Here is a 14,819-nt window from a genome sequence, read left to right as displayed (position 1 = left end):
CGCACCGCTGACTGTGATTGGCTCCGGCCGCTAGTAAACCTTGCTAGTGGCTGTTTTCTGATCAACAGCGCGCTTACTTTCTCTCGCTGCTTGTTATAAACCGGATGCTTTCATACATGCGTCCAGCCTGCGCATTACTTTGCCATTATTTTCACAGCCACTTGTCTGCATAATCACACTGGAAGGTCTAGCGTGGCGGTTGGTAGCATTCGTGTTCTGATTGCGGCCCTGTTGGCCGAGTCCTTGCCGTTGTGGAAGTGCATGATGTTATTTACATAAGCTTATGACTGGCGCTTACTTTGCAACAAATATTGCAAGCTCACTGACGCTGAAAAGCATACGTTTTGGCGGGATTTGAATAACTTTGAAGAACTGGAGCGTGCTACAGAAGCGATCGCATGACGAAAGCACCAGCAGTTTGAGAAGGCCTTTTTTGCTGACACTTGTGGAGGGGACAAAGCACTGCTGGATACTCTCGCTGCATGGACCATTTATTTGTGCTCTGTCACGCAGTGACGACGGAGACGCTGGTAAGTACGAGAAAATATATGACTTTTGTTTTTATTCAGTGCTCACATGCTGGCTGCTCTCTAACTATCAAAATAGGACAAGCTGTGAATGGCCACACATTGAACAAAATGTGTGCAGTGATCGGAATCACGGAGCAGCGTTTACAAAATAGAAGCGCTTGGGACACAAAAGAGTAGACCTATCTAAAAAACAACAAAAACTCAAAAATGGACAGGATCCTCTCATATGTAACGATAGTATGATAAAATATAAATACACTGAGAACCATAGCGTGTTTAATATGTAACATTATATTCAAATAACCGCAAACTCGTCAGTCCGGATAATATCAGTAGGGTCAAAATTCTTCTCGCAGACACGGACATGCTTGGAGTCGAAGCTGAAACCATCGGTTTCCTGTAGTGGTATCTCCCGGTTCCATATTTCACGCTGCTCGGCTTCGCTAGGCAGACAGAACAGCGAGGCTTTTTCGTGCGTACCTCTGTAGCCAGAGCGGCAACCCGTCACACAGCAAGTCTTCGGCATCTCAGGTTAGCGCGTCACGTGCACTGCACTTACTTGCTCGTTATCGAAGGCAAAATCATGAAAGAAAGCCACAGCTGCCACATCGCCGCCATCGCGTCCCGCCTGTAGTCTCGCCGCTTCACTCACGCCACACGCTCGCGCGCCTTCGTCGTTGCCCCCATAGGACCCCTAGCGCCGCCTCGTGGAAAGCGTGGTCAATATATCAAGCTCTCCCATAGCGTTACGGAGGAGTTTCATGACCATAAAAGTATTGAAAGACGTATTGAAAGACTCTGACGTAACTGACGCAGAAAAAGAGTCTCTAAAGTCACATCAAGAGCAGCGCTTCGACTGGACACAAAGGAGGAACCACACACACGCACTGCGCCAACAACTTGAAGCGCTGTTCTTTCCGTGATAATGAACGAACTAGCCCGTCAGTCAATCCTTGCAAACCTGCGAAGTCAAACTGACCGCACCCAGCCTATTGTGATGCTGTCATCAATAGCATGGCCCCGTGAGCATGTTAATTGCGGCCAGTCCGCTTTCCATTTTTATTCACGCTGCTTTTTCGAAGCCAAGCAGTTCAAAGTTTTAGTGCCAATATAGCAGCGAACGTGTGCCCCTGGAAGCTTGCTTCGTCGCGGAAACGATGCATGACGCAATGATGGGGCAGATTTAGCGCTTCTCTGGCATCAGGACAATGCGCTGCCGCCGAAGGAAGGAAGATAATAAATGTGCACAGCTTCATAGCTGCTGACGGAGCCGTGCCGATGGTGATGGTGCCATCGTGACGAAATCTGGGGCGGCGATGTTGACAGCTGAGACGTTTCATTTATTTTTTTTTTTTCACAGCGAAGCCGTTAAGAGGAAGATTGAATATCGTCCTCTTATACATGTAAATACATGTGAAACGCAGAAACGCTTTTCTGAGATAACGCCTGGACCAATTTTAATGAAATTCGTTGCATTTGAGAGAGAAAGGTAAGTTCTACTGACTGTTGGCAGCGCAATATCGAGTTAGGCCCTGAATTTCGCTAAAATAATTTTCAGAAATTCGAAAGTGGGAAAAATTTAGAAGCACGAAGTTTACACATTAATAGCTCTGCGTCAAGCACAGATATCGCGGTTGTGTGAACGGCATCCATTAGAATATTCAAAGCGGACAAATTCGATGAATTCGTTGCGTTGTGTACAAGGGTTCTGAAAAAGCTGTATTTCCATATTACTAAACTTTTTTTGAGATTCATGTGTAACATATCAATTTTGCACGCTGTAGATGTGCTGTTATATGCAGGGCACATAATTGTGATAAGACAGAGTTGTAAGCTTGATAGTTTCTTTATCTGAAAATTTGCAATTTTTGCGAATTTTTATTAAAAGTATGACGACTAAATGAAAATTCAAAAAGAACAGTCACTAGCTTTTAAGGTTTCTTTTAAATCCAACAAACCTGGGTAAATTTGGTGCAGTGGTTGCGGAGAAATTTTTTTTTTATTGATATGAGAGAAGGAGGTGTTGAAGCACAATTTAAAGCACCGGCTACTCCTTAGATCTTGAAAGGGTCTAGTTTACAACATACAGGGTATAGGATGATACATACTGAAAAGATTTTGCGCCAAAAAAACTACACACAAAAGAAAGACGACGACATCACCGGCGCCCGTGGTGTCGTCGTCGTTCTTGTGTGTGTCGTTTTTTGGCGCAAAATCTTTTCAGTATGCAAGATCACCAACTAGCCCAGCAGTTAACTCTTCTATAGTAGTATATATCACATAACCTTTGCATAGAAGCACCAGCACTTCTCGAACAACGTTGTCACAGTAGCACTATGACGTAAGAAACACGCGGTACGTACAATATACAAGTTAAATGGCTCTATAGTTCTTTAGAAAGAAGGCCTCAAAAATACAAATGATACTTTCACCTAATAACGCAGTCTCTAGTCAGCGGGTGGTACATACATCACATATAGTCACGGCAGAACAGTCAACATAACATAATCCACAAACGCATACATATATACAGCGACATTCAAATGAAAGGAATAATAAAAGCGTTAATAACGGCCAACAATACCGCTGTCTTCAAGAAAAGTCTTTAGTGCCTTTAAAGCGCTATTCTGCAAGGACGTTGTTGACCAATGACCCAAAAGTTTCTTTAAACTGAAAGTTCTGCAGTTTATTGTAATTAGGGTTGATTTAAGTCGGCGTCTTGGTGTGTCGTGATGCGGACAGTCTAGGAGGAGGGGATGTATATCTTCGTCTACAAATACACATTCACATTCGGGGGTTTCCGCGCGGCCAATTCTGAGTAAGAAATGTTTTGTGTAGGCAGTGCCTAGCCTTAATCAATGAATAAGGGTTTCCATATCTTTGTTAATGACAATAAAAATTTGAATTCAACAAACGGATCATTATGATACAAATCCGAGCTCTTAGAATTCTGATCAGACCTATTCTTTTTTCACATGTATTTAGATAGGAGCACCCGAGCTATAGTTTCCTCTTAAGGGCTACTTTCCCGACTAACGTGTCCGCGTGTAGAACAAAATTCTGAAGATAGTGGAATACCAGGCCAACCCGCGTCGGTGGTGCAGTTCGCCATTAAGGGGCCGACATTCACAGCTTCGCTGGACATACTTCTTCACAGAAGGGAAGGGAGCTGCGTTTTATTTTATTTTTTGCGTTGATTTAGCTTTTAGAAAGAGATAATGTTATAAATGCAATGTTATTCATTCTTGTCTAGTAGATTTAAACACACACGCACACACACACCACACGCGCACACACACACACGCACGCACACGCACACACGCATGCACGCACGCACGCACGCACACACACACACGCACACACGCACACACGCACACTTCCTCCCATCCTGAATTACTTTTATTTAGGCGAACCTTCGCTCACGCACAGTAAACATTGTTTTGTTTAGTCTGTCTACGCCGAAGACAATAATTCTGCTGCGCAGCGGTGCCGTGCTTCCAATCGTGACATCTTTATGCCCCGTCGTGTTTCGTGAGCCACGCGCGGTCTGGCTGTCAATTGTCTGAACCGTAAACATTAGTAGGACGTATTGTCCATGGAGCTCTGCGAGGTCTCTTTTTCTCTTTTTGTTTACACGCTTTCACATGCAAAATTCTGCTCGGATACTGTCGATGCAGCGCCGTTCACTGTTGCGAAGAAGAGTTCTCCAGAACTTACGTGCAGCTGCCGTAGCTGGCATCATCGATGGGTAAGTATCGGCAGGAATTCAACCGAGTTCACCCTTAGCCAGAAAATACACTTCTGTGATGTCCATAAGTTGAAATCAGGACACCAATCTTATCATACCAAATCTGTAACGGAAACCACTATATTTTCGGCCTCGAATTGTTCTTGTTACTATATTGACAACAGTCTTCAAAATATTTGATATGGCAGTACTGCAACAGCAGTACGTGCAAGACAGGGCTTGGGAACCACCCGGACATCACGTCTCTTTTCACGTTCTTTCTTTGCCACAAAAATGCTTCGTTTACGTGTGCAGGTGCATGTGAACGTGAGTTAAAGACGATTTTTGCATCTACGCATTTCTTGGCACTATCAAGCATAGCTTACAGCTCTCATTTTAGAAAACCTAATAAACTTCTAAATTTTCCGGTACCGTGCACAGCATCATATGAGGCTCCCGCCTTAAGCAGTCTTACTGCGCCTTCATGACGCTTTCATACAATCTCGATTTTCACTGATTTTGCATGTTAACCGCAACCTGTTCGATCTCAAACAGCAGCGATTTTTTAGCACCATTTAAGCAGTACTCTTTCAGCTTGGTGCCTGCGTGGGTTACGCGAATAATTGTTTCACATCTTACTTTACGAATCAGGTCCCGTATTCACAGAAAGCTCTTGCGCTAGAATTGTTCGTAAGAACAAGTGCCAGCCAATCCTAAGACTGGAGATATTGCGAAAGAAGGCAACCGGCCAATGGCAAGGCGCACTTACGAAAGGAAAAATCCAGGAGCCGAACTCGCAAGGCTTTTTGTCAGTAAGTGACCTCTGTCATAAGCCGACTGCCCTCGCTAATGACATGTCCAGCATTAGCACTGGCTGACATTTGCTCTCACGAAAAATTTTTGCGTAACAGCTTTTTGGGAATTGGGGACCGGTTCTTGCGTACAACCCGAATTCCCAAATTTACTAGTTAGTTAACTGATCTTTGTTGTTGACGCAACAGTCACCCTGCATATTTATGTCTACTTTAGGGCTTGTATGTAAACAAGCATATAGTTCAAAAGTACATCCAGACGTTAAGTGCGTTGGGCACGTGCTTATGATGTCCATTCCCGGTCGAATTCATCCAGGAATAAAAGGCAGTACGATGCTCCATATTGCGTTTAGAGTTGGGGAGGCCGCGAAAGGTGTACATGTTGATCATGGTCAAGGAAACAATGGTGAAACCCACGACCGGACCTAAGAAGCGTTAGTCTTCGGCAGTGGAGTTGCGTAGTTTTGACAAAGGGGCTGGAGAACTGTAATTCACTCGGGCAGTTTCAAGGCTCAGGTATTTTAAGTCAGTGATCCTGGCCCGTAATCAGAAATTCATCAACGCAAGTCGATCTGTGATTGGCCATCGCAGCAGTGATCGTCTCTTTAGCAAGACGATCGCTATGAGCGAACATAGCACACGAACGTCAACGAGTGAAGAAGGGCTCTTGCATAAGAGAATGAAAACGTCAGTGCAGTTCCATCTTTCCTAAACAAATATGAGCGTGAAATCATATGTTCGGCGAAAACTCACCTCGTCGTAAATATTTAGAGTCAAAGGTAAGATGAACGCTGAGCACAGACATATACTCGTTAAATTATTTATTTACAGTTAGGTGTGTTAATCACTGTTAATCCCTACCGGGAAGTCGTTTGTTGGTCGAAGGAATTGCCCGGATCGAAGCTCAAAAAATGAGGCAAGAAATTGGCACAAGCTTAGGCAACCCTTTACATCGTCAAGCACAGCAGTCAGCTATACTACGTATGATTTCTTTTCACATTTCACTCAAACGCAAGCGAGGCAACACGTTCACGTTTCAGGGGCCCAACATGTACATTTATTTCAATAAAGGTGATAAATGTTTTATGGTCAGTCTAAGACGCACTACAACTACTAGATTCCTCATTTCTGCTAAATCCTTTTGCATTTACGAAATCCAGATATTCTTATTAATTTGTTGGTTCTGTGATTCTGTGATTCTACATGTCCCAACTGTTCCGTTTGCGATGCAACAATAATGAGATGACGGCTACTTATTTCAAAGAACCAACCACCTTAAAATACTGGAAGCCACATCTCCCATTTATTGACTCTCTCTACGCCAAAACTTAACTTCGTACCACGTTTAACTTGCCCATGAGAATGATTTAACGCTTGCACTTTGAGCGCTAGCCAGCTGAAATATTTATGAATTAATGATTATGTTCATTATTTTTAGGATCTTCAAATGTTGCATATGGTATATGCAGCTCGTTGTCTCTCCATATGCCAAATTTTAATTAGAATTGCCTTTAAGTTTGCCCATGGAAACGATTTAAGATGTGCACTTAGCATAACATTTTGAAAATTGATTCACTCATACACTACTGTTTTGCTGAGAGGAAAAACAATTTCGTGTGCAGGTCTTCATGATCATCCTATGTGGCACAGAGTCACTAGAAAGCCGCTCACGCAGTCCGTCGTTATATCGAGCGTGCCACAGATACCGCATTCGATGAAAGAGCGCACTAGGGTCTCTACAGTGTGGGTGGCCGTTGGGCCGAGTTCGGGGGCGTATCCCGGGAGGCACCACCGAGAATAGACACAACATTTTTAAGCGCTACTAAATTTAAACGAGAGTGCAAAAAAAAAAACATTCGCGATTTTTCAGTGCACGCGGACGAAGATTCCGATCTAGTATGTGGGGCATACACTAGCCGTAGTTGATTTTCCGTAGTATTTCCAACCGCAATGCTGAGTTTTTATCGTGATTTTCTTTATTTTAGTTTGCTTCTGTATCAATAGAAGCAATGGTCGGTTGTTTTTGCAATAACCGAGCGGGACGAGCTGTCATCTTTACCATTTTGAAAATAACTCACGCATGCTATTGCTTTTGTCATTGAACAATCGTTCACACACTTTTGCTAAATCTGCCTGATCCTCATCATGCAAAATAAAAAAAATCACGAATGATTGAGTCCTTGCGGGAGCAAGTACATGCTCCTCGATACCAAAATGCCTTCCTTTTTTTTCACTTCCTTCAAGCTCTGTCGATGTTAGTTCGTTTCCTTTCTTCTTCTTTCTCTCGTGAACCGACGAATAAAGAGGAGCCAGACGAAAAAGCTTTTGGTCGCGTCATATATGACAAACACTCGCGATTTATTGGCCAATACGAGACTCACTTCTATATATATAACACACAACATGGTTTGGGCATCACGAGCGGAAGCGTCTCTGCCAACGATTGCTGCCATTGAAGTTGCTGCCGTGCAAATGCGGAAAGCGGAGCACCGCCGACGAGCGGCCCCGTGGGCTACTCTTCGACCACCGTCTGCGCCGAACCCTCGATGTTGAACAGCTCTTGGCAGTTGAAGACGGCCATCACGTTGCGCGGTCCGGACTTCACGGGCACGAACGTCTCCCGGTGTACCCACTCAGCACGTGGTGCCACGTTCCTGCAAAGTTTCCAAGAAATCGAGAAAGCATAGACGGCTTCGTTAGGTTCACCTAAGCAGCAACTGGTGTGAGGACGTAGCTGGTGCACAGGGACTAGGTAATCCAAACAAGACAATTGGTTCACCGGAAGGCGGAGTTGAAGTGACCAAGAGTGAGCGAACAAGAGAAACCTAGGCTTTAGCCTCAGTCATCCATTGCTTATGTTCGATGTTGATCAGGCACTGCATAACGATTTTTAAGCGCGAAACACAGGGCCACATAAATGGAAAGCTGCGCGGGCGGAATTCCCGCAGTGAGTGCACAGCACTCTAGCGGCGTTGGCCTGTAGTGTTTGCGGGTAACACTGGCGCGTTGCAGTCAAGGGACCAAAGATGGCAAGACAAAAAAATTGTTTTTTTTTTCGCAGCCTACGAATCTAGCAGGAAATGATGCGTCGTGTTTGGCCAGTGCAATGCACTGCCTTATGATATTTCAGTTCTTTTTTTTCTGATACAGTGGTCTCTGTACTTTTGCGTCTGAGAGCACATGAACACGATACACACACGCCGTGGTTGCTTAGTGGCTTTGGCGTTGCACTGCTAAGCACTGCTAAGCTTGCGGGATCAAATCGCGGCCACGGAGGCCGCATTTCGATAGAGGCGAAATGCAGAAACACCCGTGTACTTAGATATAGGTGCATGTTAAAGAACCCCAGGTGGTCAAAATTATTCTGGAGTCCCCCACTATGGCGTGTCTCATAATCAGATCGTAGTTTTGGCACGTAAAACCCCATAATTAAAAAAACAATACTATACACATGTAGATTGTGGCAAGGAACAGCCAACGCTGTGTGCCGATTCTTTAAATGTGGTTACGTTTATTTTTTCACTCTTCTATAGGCATTCGTTACAATATCACTTTAAATGGAGGCACGTTGCACGCCTAGAGCAACGATTACTGTTAATGAGCAAATGCATTTTTTTTCTGCGCGTGCCTTTAAGGGCATTCCGCTGTGTTTCCTGTCTCCTTTGCTCTCTGGAAACGTGAACAGTCTGCGCACTCCCTGCGTACGCAAACTACGGTAATCTGCCCTACTTTATTTTGGACAATGCTTGAAATAATATCTATACGGCAACTAATATATGCATTGCGCCAACGCGTTGATAAAAGAGAAAACAAAAACGTTCCTCGTAGTTGCCTTCATTGTTAATCTCAATTTCGCTGGATAAGCTTGCACGCCTTAAAAGAGTGTTGCCGCAAAAATGCTGACTGCATGAGTTGATAACCCAGCGACACTATGGCACTGCTTCAATTGTGTGAACCTTCGAAGTTGTCTCTTCGGTGCGTGTGACTGAGCGTGCAGTTGAACTTACGAGAGGTGAACGATGTGGGCGCTTGTGACGCCAGGGCCTTCAACGGACAATGTGCAGTCTTGAAGGGGCACGTTCAGGGGATTTGTGAAGCGCATTACGAGTCTGAATGGATGGCCGACCTTCACTGGTCCATCAACCTGAAAGAAATGGATGCGAATTGACGGTGTTTCATATTGCATTTTCGTACAGTGTGCTACACAGTTAGCTGTGATTTATCAAGAATGTGGAAATGTATATCTCAAAAAAAAGAAAGGACACTATTTAGCTTGGGCAGATATAAAAATAAATGACTCAGCAAATACATCCCTATAGCCATTTCAAGACAGCCCTATACGCTCCGATGACCACTCGACTGCTCGTTCGAAATTTCGTAGTGTATACTAGATTAACAATTTATTTTTCGACAGAACCAGGCCACTCTAAAAGTGTCAAGTTTAGGTTAGTGACGTTATTTACCTTCACATTCATTTTCAATATATTCTCGTGCTTCAGTAATAAGTTACCATTCATGTAAGGAGAGATTTGCTTGTATAAGCGCATACAAATACCTGTATGTCCAGCTTCGGCTTCGTGATAGTGAAATCATCCTCTTCAGACCATGTTTGTCTTGTCTCCTTGACATTTGCAATGACGTAGATCTTCACCATTGCGAAGTCCACCAGTTTATCGAGGTACTCCTCCGGCTGCACGGTCAGTGACAAAACCTCCTCTGCAAATCAAAATTAACTGGTTAGTCTTCCCACAATTACTCTGAGGGCAACTCTGCGAGGCAGAAAAGGCCACTCCTTTGCCCTCGTACAATTGACAATTTCTTTTTTTGTCTTTAGTTGCGAAATGCGCTCATTTCATAAGCCTATATAAGCTTGGTATACGTTAGTGCACTTGCAAGACGTCATGCGGCTAAAAAAACAGACATTTAACCATTTGAACTGCTGCAAATGTTCTCTTCACTCCACAGGGGCCAGCAATTTCGTGAAAAATATGTTTAGCCATATAGTAAAGCGAAATATTACTTGTACAAAGAAAATTTTAGTTGGAGCTAGTCTTTTGTTCGTACTGAAGGGGAACGAGCAGTACAAAAAGGCGAGCACTCAAACATGTTGGTCACGTGATAGAACAGGCGGTGTACGTCCTGCCAGTTTGAGCTCTTGTCCCCGCAGTTCTGCGCCACTCGTTTTCCATCCATTACTTGAACGAACATCAGGTCCCCTCAACCATGTTTGTCTGGAAGAAAGGCTTCCATTCGAGCGGCGTTCGTATAGAGGAACTTACCATCATACAAACTGGTAAAAGAGTGCACTCTGCTGGTTAGACAGCAGAGTCCACAACATACTTTGGCACAGTTTGAGAGGTGACAATGTTCCTAAGGGGCATCTAACAACTGGAGAAGGCGAAGTACAGGCCGAGCATTGATTTTCCTAACGTGTGTGAACGTTCGATGTAAAAAAGGAAGAAAAACGATACTGAATGTTCGCAGGTGACATTGGGAACGTCTTTGTCCTTAATCAAGAGGGGAGCGGAGAGATGGAGTAGGACACTGTGATAAAAAAAAGTTACAAAAACAGGTATCAAGTTTTTCAGAAAGAGGCACTTTGGCCCAATTTATACAACGTTAGTACCACGTGTCTGTCCAGAAGTTACGTACGCTTCCGAAGGCCCGCAGGTGTCATTAATTTCAGCATTTAGAGCCATCTTTAAGATCCTGTTGTTAGTCAAGAAAAAACAGGTCAACCTAGAAGCAATAAGGGTAAAAGCAGACAAATTCAGGCTGGTATTTGCAAACAAATGTGCAGCCTTAAAACAGAGAGAGAGGAAGATGACATAGAGGTAATGAATGAAACCGTAACTAGGCTGGGTTCAGAGGCAGCAATTGAAGTGCGGGGCAAGGCACCATGGCAACCAGTAGGCAAGCTCTCCCAAGTAAAAGTGGACCTCATTTAGAAACGACAGAGAATGAAAGTGTCCCGCTCAAAAGATCAGATAAAATTCGCGGAATTGTCAAAACTAATCAACAAGAAGAAAATGAGGGATATTCAAAATTATAACGTGAGAAAAACTGAGGAAACAGTAAAAAATGGATGCAGCCTAAAATCAGTGAGAAGGAAACTTGGCATCAGATAAACCAAGATGTATGCATTGCAAGATAAGCAGGATAATCTGACCAGCAATCTCGAAGATAAAGTAAAAGCACCGGAAGAATTCTATACTGACCTGCACATTACCCAAAGCAGCCACAATACCTCCATTCGAAGTAGTAATGAACAAGTTACAGAGGCTCTTTCTATAACTAGAGATGAAGTTAGAAGGGCCTTGCGAGACATGAAACGGGAAAAAGCGGCAGGAGAAGATGGACTGCCCGTTGATTTAATGAAAGGTGGAGAATACCTAATGCTTGGAAAACTGGGGGCCATCTATACGAACTGTCTATCGACTTCAAGGGTCCCAGAGAACTATACCAAAATTATACTAATGCACAAAAAGGGAGACGTTAAAGAATTGAAAAAATATAGGCCCAATAGCTAACTTCCAGTATTAAATAAAATATTCACCAAGATAATTTCCAATAGAATAAAGGCAACACTGGACTTCAGTCAACCAAGGGCGCAGACTCGCATCAGGAAGGAATACTCTACAATGGATCACATCAATGTCATAAATCAAGTAATCGATAAATCCGTGGAGCACAATAAGCCTCTCTATGTGGCATTCATAGATTAGGAAAAGTCATTGGATTTAGTAGAGATACCCGCAGTCATAGAGTCATTACGTAATCAAGGAGTACAGACCGCTTACTTAAATACCTTGCAAAATATCTACAGAGATTCTACGGCTACCTTAAAAGATACCTGTAAAGAAAGCGGTCAGACCGGGAGACATAATCTCTCCAATGCTATTCACTGCGTGCTTGGAAGAAGAATTCAAGCTATTGAAGTGGGAAGGCTTAGGAATAAGGATTGACGGCGAATACCTCAGCAGCCTTCAGTTTGCCGATGACATCGTTCTATTCAGCAACACTGCAGACGAGTTACAACAAATGGTTGAGGACCTTAACAGAGAGAGTTTAAGAGTGGGGTTGAAGATTAATATGCATAAGACACAGATAATGATGAATAGTCGGGCAAGGGAACAAGAGTTCAAGATCGCCAATCAGCCTCTAGAGTCTGCAAAGGAGTACGTTTACCTAGGCCAATTAATCACAGGGAACCCTGATTATGAGAAGCAAATTCATAGAACAATAAAAATGTGTTCAATCACATACGACAGTCATTGTAAGCTCCTGACTTGAAGCTTACCATTGTCATTCAAGAGGAAGGTGTACAAAAGGAAAGTGGTGGTGGTGGTGGTGGTGGTGGTGATGATGTAGATGATAGCACACCTAAGGAAAAGGCTTCTGATGACGCTTTATTCCAGTGGGTGACCAGGCGCTACTCGGGAAATTAAAGGAAAGGGCTTTTTCTTTCGCGTGGGCTAGCGGCGGTAAAGACGCCATCAACGAAGCTCGCAGGAGCACCGTATTTGCATGTCAATGATGCGGCCACGAAAATAATGCGGAGGATCACTTTGGGTCTCAATGAAAAGGAAAAAAAATGTGTATTACGATTATGACGCACAGTGTTGCCGCAAGGAAACAGTAGAGGACGTACATGGGCGGATGCCCGCAGGGAGCTTTACTCATCTTTACTGAGAACTGCCGCCGCAAAGTACGGTGAACGGACGAGTGCAAGCACATTTTACGCGTTGTCACCGCTGACGTCTTTGTCACTTTCAGCGAGAGTGGCTTCATCCTCCATGCCGCCAAGGTTATTACAGGCAACACTTCATATGTGCCCGCAGCACAATTGAACACGGCTTCAGACGCGGTAGCGATCGCAGTGGTGGTTAGCGGTATATAGTTCACTGCAGTTTGAAGCGCCCGAAAAAAATAAACAAAGAAGAATGCATTGTATTTGCGTCACGAATCCAAATATAACGCAAGTCATGTTTCGAGGCCGGGATTTTTTTTTTTTAAGAAAGGAAAACACTCGCGTTATAAGCGTGCAAATGCGCTATTTTTGCAGTACGTCTGAGTGCTCCGTTTTGCCCACTGCAAAGCTTCATTTCAATTAATTTAGTTTTTTTTGTCTCCTTAGGGACTCGAAGGCACTAACTAACGCTAGTTTTCATGATACTGCGCCAGCATCTCTCCCATGACTCTTTTCCAGAAATAGCTATGTTGGGTGTTAAACCCGCCGTGGTTGCTTAGTGGCTATGGTGTTGGGCTGCTAAGTACGAGGTCGCGGGATCGTATGCCGGCCATGGCAGCCGCATTTGGATGGGAGCGAAATGCGAAAGTGCCCGTGTACTTAGATTCAGGCGCACGTTAAAGAACTCCAGGTGATCCAAATTTCCGTAGTGCCCCACTATGGCGTGCTTCGTGATCAGATCGTCGTTTCGGCACGTAAAACCTTATAATATTTTTTTTTCGCGGGGGGGGGGGAGTTAAGTGCTTCAGAAATTACTGTTGCAGGTCGGCCTTCCACACTGTGCAGTTAGTGCTCATGACGTGTAGTACTTGTGGAAAGGTTTGTTTCAGATTGCGTCGGCTGCTCCACGGAGCGGTGTGCGACGATAAAAAAAGATATGATAGAAGAAGAACTCGACTTCGGCGTTATCTCGTGCTCCTGCCGCCTGACTCGCGCGCTCTTCTCATCTTCTTCCTTCCGCTATTCGCACGCCGCTCCGTGGAGCAGAAGATGCTAATTGAAACAAACCTTTCAGCAGATAGCTATCCAGCGAGATAAGATTATTGCAGGCGACTGCGTGAAGTACAGGCACGGAACAGAGAGGGCAGGAAAGAGGAGAGACAAAGAGGAGGAAAGAAAGGGAGGTTAGCCAGTATAAGTACCGGCTGGCTACCCTGTGCTGGCGAAAGGGGTAAAGGGAATAAAAGGAGAAAGAAGAAGAAGAGGAGAAAAAAAGAGAGAAATCGGAAAATTCACGCAGTAACGTGATAGAGGGCAGACCGATATAGGTGGCACTGCGGAACTCCCACCTTCCTGCGGCCGCAGCACGAACGTGGCCTTGTCGCGCTTGATCTTGCGCGCCAGGATGCCCGTGTAGTAGACGGACGAGGCGCAGAGCACCGCGTTGACGGTGCGCTGCTCCTGGCTCTCGTTGCGCATGCTGACGGTCACGCTGAACGGCTCGCCGATCATGACGCTCTCGATGTCCTGCAGCTTCAGCGTGACGTCCTGCTTCGACTCGCTGGGCAGCTCGAACAGCACGCTGAGGCCGCCGCTGCGCGCCGCGTTCAGCACCGCCATGCGCTCTTCCTCCGTCCCTGCGGGGAATGTTTCGCCCGTCAGCTGAGGCTGTCATCGGCTGCGCTCTTTCGTCGCGGGTTTCACTTGCGTTTGGCTCGAGTGCAAGAGAATCACCGGTGCGCAGCACTCGAGCTATGCAACGCGCCGGAGCATGTCGCGCGAAGGCGTGCTTTCCGCGATGCAAGCGTTCTGTGGTGTAATGAGTTGCCCAGTTTTAGCGGTTCTAACGGTAGAGAGAGAGAGAGAGAGGAAAGGGGAAAGGCAGGGAGGTTAACCAGAGAAAAAAAATCCGGTTGGCTACCCTACGCTGGGGAGAGAGGGGAGGGGGAGGTAAAGTGGAAACAAAGTAGAGATAAGGAAAGGAAGGAGCATAGACACACAATCACAATCGGTCACTGTCACCGAACACTGTCATCGCACAGCACACTGACACTTGTAGT

The 14,819-nt window shown here is 44.9% G+C and overlaps 1 protein-coding gene across 1 annotated transcript in view; it reads right to left on the bottom strand.

The window, feature by feature from the left end:
- Positions 1–7,406: 7,406 nt before the first annotated feature.
- Positions 7,407–14,819, bottom strand: part of LOC135902950 (hemocyte protein-glutamine gamma-glutamyltransferase-like) — a 49,506-nt gene continuing 42,093 nt past the window's right edge. Inside the window, exons 12-15 of the mRNA XM_065433292.2 lie at positions 14,109–14,396; positions 9,625–9,785; positions 9,077–9,213; positions 7,407–7,723 (exon numbers count right to left, since the gene is read on the bottom strand). Of these exons, the coding sequence (XP_065289364.2) occupies positions 7,582–7,723; positions 9,077–9,213; positions 9,625–9,785; positions 14,109–14,396 (728 nt within the window). The 3' untranslated portion in view covers positions 7,407–7,581. The remainder of the gene's footprint in view (positions 7,724–9,076; positions 9,214–9,624; positions 9,786–14,108; positions 14,397–14,819) is intronic.

Source organism: Dermacentor albipictus, chromosome 3 (assembly GCF_038994185.2).
Source record: "Dermacentor albipictus isolate Rhodes 1998 colony chromosome 3, USDA_Dalb.pri_finalv2, whole genome shotgun sequence".
Taxonomy (NCBI): domain Eukaryota; kingdom Metazoa; phylum Arthropoda; class Arachnida; order Ixodida; family Ixodidae; genus Dermacentor; species Dermacentor albipictus.
Note: the sequence above shows the minus strand (reverse complement) of the source record. Positions and strands in the feature narration are given on the sequence as shown.